The sequence below is a fragment of the Raphanus sativus genome, unplaced genomic scaffold (genome assembly GCF_000801105.2).
Source record: "Raphanus sativus cultivar WK10039 unplaced genomic scaffold, ASM80110v3 Scaffold2506, whole genome shotgun sequence".
In the NCBI taxonomy this organism is placed as follows: domain Eukaryota; kingdom Viridiplantae; phylum Streptophyta; class Magnoliopsida; order Brassicales; family Brassicaceae; genus Raphanus; species Raphanus sativus.
In genome coordinates this window covers 7,569-15,187 of record NW_026617814.1, presented here as the reverse complement: position 1 = coordinate 15,187, position 7,619 = coordinate 7,569, and the positions used below count along the sequence as shown (strand labels likewise).

Genomic DNA, 7,619 nt, shown 5'->3' with positions numbered 1-7,619 from the left:
TTATTCTTCATCCAAATATTCAAGTTAAACCTATTTTAATTTTTAATTTAGGTACTTTAGCTTACATTACTCAAATTTACATGTTATATTTTTTAGATTTAAGGATATTTAAAGATATATAAATTTAAAAAATTAAAAAATAGTTTAAACGGGTTATCAAACCCGCAAAGGTCCAAATCAAACCGGAACCAAAATTTATAAATACCCGAATAGAGCTAGAGTCCTTAAACTCAAAAATCTCAAACCCGAATAGATTTTAACCAAATTCGAGTGGATACCCAAATACTCATCCCTAGATTAGTCAATATAAAACGATCAAATATTATGAATATATTATTTAGTATAAATAAATAAAAACTGAAAATTAATACTCGTGCGGTCGCACGGGTCAAGATCTGGTTGGTTTTAACTTTGATCAATTCTGATCACCAAAAAAGGAAACTAACCGTATACAGTACTAAACAAAAAGAAAGCCGTATACAGACTTGAGAGACTCGCGATGTTGTACTTTGGGTAAATTTAAAAGGTCTACTAGGCTCAATCAAAGCGGCGTGATGAATACGTCTGCACAATATGAAAATACGACAATTTAAATATGAAAGCAAGGAGGCTAATTATTCATCCGGTCCGACTGCCAATGTCCTTGATCCTAATTAATAAAATCATTAAGATTTCAAATTGAAGAAGAAACATTATCTTAGAGTGGTAAACATGTAAATTCCCTTTACAAAACTACAACGTTCTAAAATTAAATTAATTCGTCCTTATCAAAAGCCAGATCTTTAATTGTATTCTTCCAGATCTTTACAGGAACCGCAGATCGCTCAGAAAGTCAGTAGATGCCATCAACACCATGTGCATTCTCATCAACCTTCGCCGTGTCCATAGCTTACACACAATCGGTTTGAACTTTTATATGGTATACACTGTTTTTTTGGAACGTTATAAAATATATAAATTTACCACCTAATATTTTTTTGTCAGCTACCATCTAATACTTATATATTGAAATTACGTATCTAACTCTATATTTAGAATCTAAAATTTCTGCAAATATAATTTCTAAAACATTAATTTCACACTTCAAATACTATAGAGTATAGACAATCTTGCTTATCCCAAGACAAGATTCCCGGTTTCTTTTTTCATGTTTAAATATAACAGTTTCATGCAGAAAATAAACAATAATACTTGACGTTCAAAATACATTTATAATGTTTTATGCAATTATGTGATCTAGAGGAACACAGTTTCTAATATAGCCCACTTTTTTCAAAAAAAAAAAACAGTTTCTAATGCAACTCAAATTGCATTTCACAAAAACAAAAATAATACACTATCACGCATGTAACACTTGTATTTGTGATTTGTGATGATCATTCCACTATTTTACCAAGTTCACAAGAAAAAGAAGACCATTTAAACACGTCTTGGTTTATATTTTTGCTTAATAATATTAAGATGTCAAACGGTGGCTATAATTAATTGTTTGAACACGAATCCCATGCATTATTCTACTATTAAACTATATAATAATTAACACAAACAACATTAATTAATATCGTCTCAACTGAACTTCACTTCACTTCACTCCTCCATAAATACCTTATACCACCCCCACAACCTTCTTTCTCTCTCCATCTTTGATCTCTTCTCTCGTCTCCCAGGGAAATAAATCAAAAATGATCACCGGCAAAGACATGTACGACGTACTAGCGGCAATGGTGCCGCTATACGTAGCTATGATGCTTGCCTACGGTTCGGTTCGGTGGTGGGGAATATTCACACCGGACCAATGTTCCGGTATAAACCGGTTCGTAGCGGTTTTCGCGGTTCCTCTTCTGTCTTTCCATTTCATTTCCTCCAATGATCCTTATGCTATGGATTACCAGTTCCTAGCCGCTGATTCACTTCAGAAAGTCGTCATCCTTTCCGCACTCTTTCTTTGGCAGGCCCGTCTCTTATTATAACCTCTATACGCATATATCATATCCTAATAGTTAATTTACAAGCACCTAGTCTGTTTTTAATTTTGTTTTTCTGTGTTAAGTGTTGGTAGCGTAATAGTAATTAATCGGTATCAATCCAAACTAAACGTCGATTTTTCAACTAGCTAGATGTATTATTCGTTGATAAAGGCTTGTAATATAATATTTTTGGACCAACGTAGTTATTTTGGTGACGTTTTAACCTTTACATTTTTTTTCAGATAACCAATATTGATCAAACTTGTATACAATATGTTAAATTTGTATTTTTGCGATTATTTTCAGGCGTTTAGTCGCAGAGGAAGTCTAGAATGGATGATAACTCTCTTTTCCCTATCGACACTACCCAACACGTTGGTAATGGGAATCCCATTGCTACGGGCGATGTACGGAGACTTTTCAGGCAATTTAATGGTACAAATCGTGGTGCTTCAAAGTATCATATGGTATACACTAATGCTCTTCTTGTTTGAGTTCCGTGGCGCTAAGCTTCTCATCTCCGAGCAGTTCCCTGAAACTGCCGGTTCCATCACTTCTTTCAGAGTTGATTCTGATGTTCTATCTCTCAATGGCCGTGAACCCCTCGAGGTATGAATATTTACATTAATTACTAGTGGCTCTTTGTATGTATGTTTAAATTAACCGCGCGGTTAACTCAAGTAAACTAGAAGTCTATCAATTAAACTTGATAAATATAGTAATTAGTCAAAAGTCGTTTTTGGGGTTCTAATAAGAAATATTTTGACTTTCATTTTGCTTGAATAATGGACAAAGTGGAAATTTCGAGTAAAGTAAACGGCATTGTACTTCCGGTTCGGTTATTAATTTGGTTATGTCCGGTTTATTTCCTAGTGACTCAAAACATGTTATTTTAATCAGACCGATGCGGAGATAGGTGACGACGGAAAGCTCCACGTGGTGGTCCGAAGATCAAGCGCTGCCTCATCGATGATCTCATCGTTCAACAAATCTCACGGCGGAGGACTTAACTCCTCCATGATCACGCCACGAGCCTCAAATCTCACCGGCGTCGAGATTTACTCTGTTCAGTCGTCAAGAGAGCCAACGCCGAGAGCTTCTAGCTTCAACCAGACAGACTTCTACGCTATGTTTAACGCTAGCAAAGCTCCGAGCCCTCGTCACGGCTATGCCAATAGCTACGGAGGCGCTGGGTCAGGCCCCGGCGGAGATGTTTACTCGCTTCAGTCGTCTAAAGGAGTGACGCCGAGGACGTCAAATTTTGATGAGGAAGCTTTGAAGGCAAAGAAAGGAGGTAGAGGAGCTAAAAGTATGAGTGGTGAACTATACAACAACAACAGTGGTATGTTACATTAGTCGTAAACCTATTTATCGTATTTTAAAGTCGAATATTAACTTCATAATACTTGACAAATTATAATATTTTCTGATATATTTTTTTGTAAGCATGATATGTAAATTTTTAATATACATTTGGACGTGTATGTTCAGTTCCGTCGTACCCACCACCGAACCCGATGTTCAAAGGGTCCACGAGCGGAGCAAGTGGAGTCAAGAAAAAGGAAAGTGTAAGTGGTGGTGGAGGAAGCGGCGGAGGAGAACAGAACAAGGAGATGAACATGTTTGTGTGGAGTTCGAGTGCTTCTCCGGTGTCGGAAGCCCACGCGAGGAACGCTATTACCAGAGGTGCCTCTGCCTCCACCGAGTCATCCGCGGACCCTAAAGCTTATCTTCCACCTCACGAAAACCTCGCTTCCAAAGGTTAATATTAATCTTCACACTCATTTATCTATTGATTTAATATGTTTATAGTTTTTGTTTTCCTTTGGATAATATAATTTCTACATGGTCTAGATTTCATTAATTCGACTTTTGATAAGAATACTAGATGATAATCCGCGCCATACGCGGGGTGAGTTTTTTAAAATATGTTGTATTGAAATATTACAATTAGAATGCATCTTGTTATCAAGATTTTTTTTTTTTTACATTTGATATGGGGTGGACATTCGGATACCATTTGGTTCAGTTTGATTTGGTTCGGTTCAGTTATGTTTTGATTTTTTGTGAGTTCGATCTGGTTCGGATCTACGGGTTCGGTTTGGGTTTGGACTCAGATAACTCATTTTATTTTTAAAAAGTAAAATTCATATATACTTTAAATTTCTCAAAATATAAAAATAAAAAATTATTTATAACATATATATGTGTATAATGCAAGCTAAGATACTTAAACTTAACATAAAATTGGGTTAGTTTCAATATTCGGATAAGAAATCAATAGATATTTGAAGTATTGGTATTTTGAATATCATTTAACTATTTTAATCATGTATTTTTAACTATTTGTAAATATTTTCAAGTATTTTGGACAACTTAATAACATTTTATATATTTTGTATATTCTTTTAGATATTAAATTCTAAAAATAATTAATATATTTAAGTATATAAATCTGGTTTCGATATATTCGATATCCGAAATATTTCATTTCGGATCAGGTTCCGTTCTAAAAAATATCATCTTAATAACATCTTACAATTTTTTGTAATTTATAGACGTTTTAAAAAATTTAAAATATAACATATATGAAAAATCTTATTTTTTAAATATGTTTAAGTGATTTTTTTGATAATATTAATTAAAATAAAATGTAGAGGATATAAATTTTTTTATCAAATATTTTTTATTTGTAATCATTAATTATCATATATACATTAATCATATTAGGTAATTTCGTAGCTTTTGTTTAAGGAAATAAAGTTACGTAATTTTTATTTAAGGAAAGAATTTAAGACTATTAATTAATATGATAATTAGTTTAATAAAAAGTATAATATATATTTATATTGACCAACATATTTTTCTAAGGATTTTTGAGAATCATCCTAGTGGTGACACGTGGCTACAAAACATGTTGTAACGTTCCATGATTAATATATAGGAGATATGCCCTTTTAAATAGTTTTTCACTTTTTCGACTTGAGTTTGAGTATATTTTATTTATTCGGACAGATGAATGAAACTCATCGTTCTTTTCTGTTTTCCATTTTTAAATCATAAGTGTATATAGTTATATTTTTTAAAAAAAATAAAGGACATATTTTAAAAAAAATAAAGGACATAATCAAAGAATACTAATAATATTAATTCTTGAAACCTTGATGATGACAGCGATGCACAATCTGATAGAGAACATGACACCCGGGAGAAAAGCGCATCTGGAGATGGACCAAGAGGGTGGTAATAACGAAGGTAAGTCAGGGGTAAATTCGTCACCTTACAACGGAAAGAAAGGCAGTGACGTGGAAGACGGTGGTCCCGGCGGTCCGAGGAAACAGCAGATGCCGCCGGCCAGTGTGATGACGAGACTAATACTGATAATGGTTTGGAGAAAACTTATTCGAAACCCTAACACTTACTCTAGTCTCTTTGGCCTTGCCTGGTCCCTTATCTCCTTCAAGTAAGTACTTACCATATATCACAATTCTAACCCTTTCTCAATATTTCTACATTTTTCTTTGACTTATAACGTGGTATGCTTGAAGTTGATTATATATATTCATGATTTCATGGGACAGGTGGAATATAAAGATGCCAACAATAATGAGTGGATCGATTTCGATATTATCTGATGCAGGTCTTGGCATGGCTATGTTTAGTCTTGGTATTGTTCGCCCGTTTTCGTATATTATATGATTTAAAACTACATGTCATTTATTTTTGTGTTGCTCAGTTTTACTAAGGATCGTGTTTTTGGATTGTTAATAACATATAGGTCTATTTATGGCATTGCAACCGAAGATAATCGCATGTGGAAAATCAGTGGCAGTCTTTGCGATGGCCGTGAGGTTCTTGACCGGACCAGCTGTAATCGCAGCCACCTCAATTGCAATTGGTCTTCGAGGCAATCTCCTACATGTCGCCATCGTTCAGGTTCATTATTCTTAAAATTTTATGACCCATTTTCTTTAGTTATCTCATTTATATATACAGTTATTGAGAAGAAAAATTATAATTTTGAAGGCTGCTCTTCCTCAAGGAATCGTTCCTTTTGTTTTCGCCAAGGAATATAACGTCCATCCTGATATTCTCAGCACTGCGTAAGTTTATATTTATTTGCTTTGTCATTTGTGGATTAAATACATTTCTATAAAAAATTACATTCCATAAATCGAATTGTTTACGGTTTTCCTCCGTCTGAAATGTTTCTTTTTCCAATATTCTCAAACTGCTTTGAAGTGTATATTTTTTTATCGAAATTTTTCTAACATAAATGTATAATGTTTTGCAGAGTTATATTCGGAATGCTGGTTGCTTTGCCTGTAACAGTACTCTACTACATTCTTTTGGGCATTTAAGTTATAATCAAAACGTAATGGCAAATCAAAGGCGATCGATACGACCAAAGGTGAATTTTTAAAAACAAAGATTTACTAAGAAAAACCAAGACTAATTCATCCAGGTCAGGCTTTTTTTTTTGGTAAAATGTTAAATTATCCAGGTCAGGCTCAGGTGGATGGACCATGCAATGTCGCATTAAATTAATCTATAGCATTTGGTAATAGAGATTTTAGTTAGTTTTGTGTAATTTATACGCACATGCATGTACGTGACTCTTTGTAACATTTATTAAATTTTTGGGATGTGCGTACAATAGTGTTTTTCAAATTTGTTTTTGTTTCTTCTGTTCATCGGTGATCGTGAATTATGTTATTAAATCATAACAATAATTCAATCATATACTAGAATGCGCAGAGTGTATTTAGATTAGATCATGTGCCTCTGTACATCTCTAGACCATCTAAAATGCATTAATCCTTCCAAATTCAGCCTTTTTGTAGTTCTTTTATCTTATTTTCGTTTGTAGGCGAGCTAATCGGCATGTGACAGAAGAAAGGCGAGCTAATCGGAATATTCGATTGAAGGTTTAGTCGAATTTTAATATTTTGAGGAAAGAACAAGGAAATATAATATATATGATTTATTTATTTCTTATATACAAAGACTACATATATATAAATAATATAAGAGGTGCCAGAATGACAATTATTAGATACAATGTATGTACGTATGAGGTGATCATAAACAAAACTATATAAACCAACATAAACGTATTTTTCACCTCTAAGATAAAGTTACACCGACGGTTCATTGAATGATAGATAGAACTCGAGTGGATAAAGATGGGTGTTTTCAGAAGTGAAAGAGAATTAGATTCTTATATACATGGACTTTCAGCATACACAACAGCACTTGTCACTATTTTGTCTGGATCGATTGAAAGCATTATCGGTGATAAATTATGTACTGAAACACATGCCAATATTACCTATTTCACGTTCCATGAGTAGACTTGGTCAATAATGTGGGAGCATTATTAAGGATGGTTAAATTTCTCAAATAAGATGCACTTTTTACGTTTAATTTATGTACCATGTAACTCTCAATCTAGTGAGTTTAATCCACTTAACATTTAACCACGAATCCACGATATGTGTTTTTATTTTCTAAGCTATTGGGCTCTATATTTGTTTGCTAATTCTGCTTGATAATGTATAATATAGTAATAAATACGTTATTGCTTTGCGTCTGGAGGCGTTGACTGTATGTATAACGTGAAAACGATCACGTGGGATATCAGAACGAAGC

At 33.5% G+C, this 7,619-nt stretch overlaps 1 protein-coding gene across 4 annotated transcripts; it reads left to right on the top strand.

The window, feature by feature from the left end:
- Positions 1-1,617: 1,617 nt before the first annotated feature.
- LOC130505691 (auxin efflux carrier component 2-like) lies at positions 1,618-6,957 on the top strand. Of its 4 annotated transcripts, none has more exons than XR_008941774.1 (10): positions 1,618-1,952; positions 2,274-2,576; positions 2,868-3,309; positions 3,459-3,728; positions 5,142-5,430; positions 5,549-5,634; positions 5,746-5,903; positions 5,994-6,070; positions 6,262-6,378; positions 6,838-6,957. XR_008941774.1 is itself a non-coding variant. In XM_057000293.1 (9 exons), exons 1-9 carry the CDS (start codon positions 1,683-1,685, stop codon positions 6,326-6,328), a joined length of 1,962 nt encoding a protein of 653 aa, XP_056856273.1. In that variant the 5' UTR covers positions 1,618-1,682; the 3' UTR covers positions 6,329-6,632. The 4 variants fall into 4 exon arrangements, 1 of the variants encoding a protein (XP_056856273.1); XR_008941773.1 differs by lacking the exon at positions 6,838-6,957 and adding an exon at positions 6,472-6,632; XR_008941772.1 differs by lacking the exon at positions 6,838-6,957 and adding an exon at positions 6,438-6,632.
- Positions 6,958-7,619: the final 662 nt, after the last annotated feature.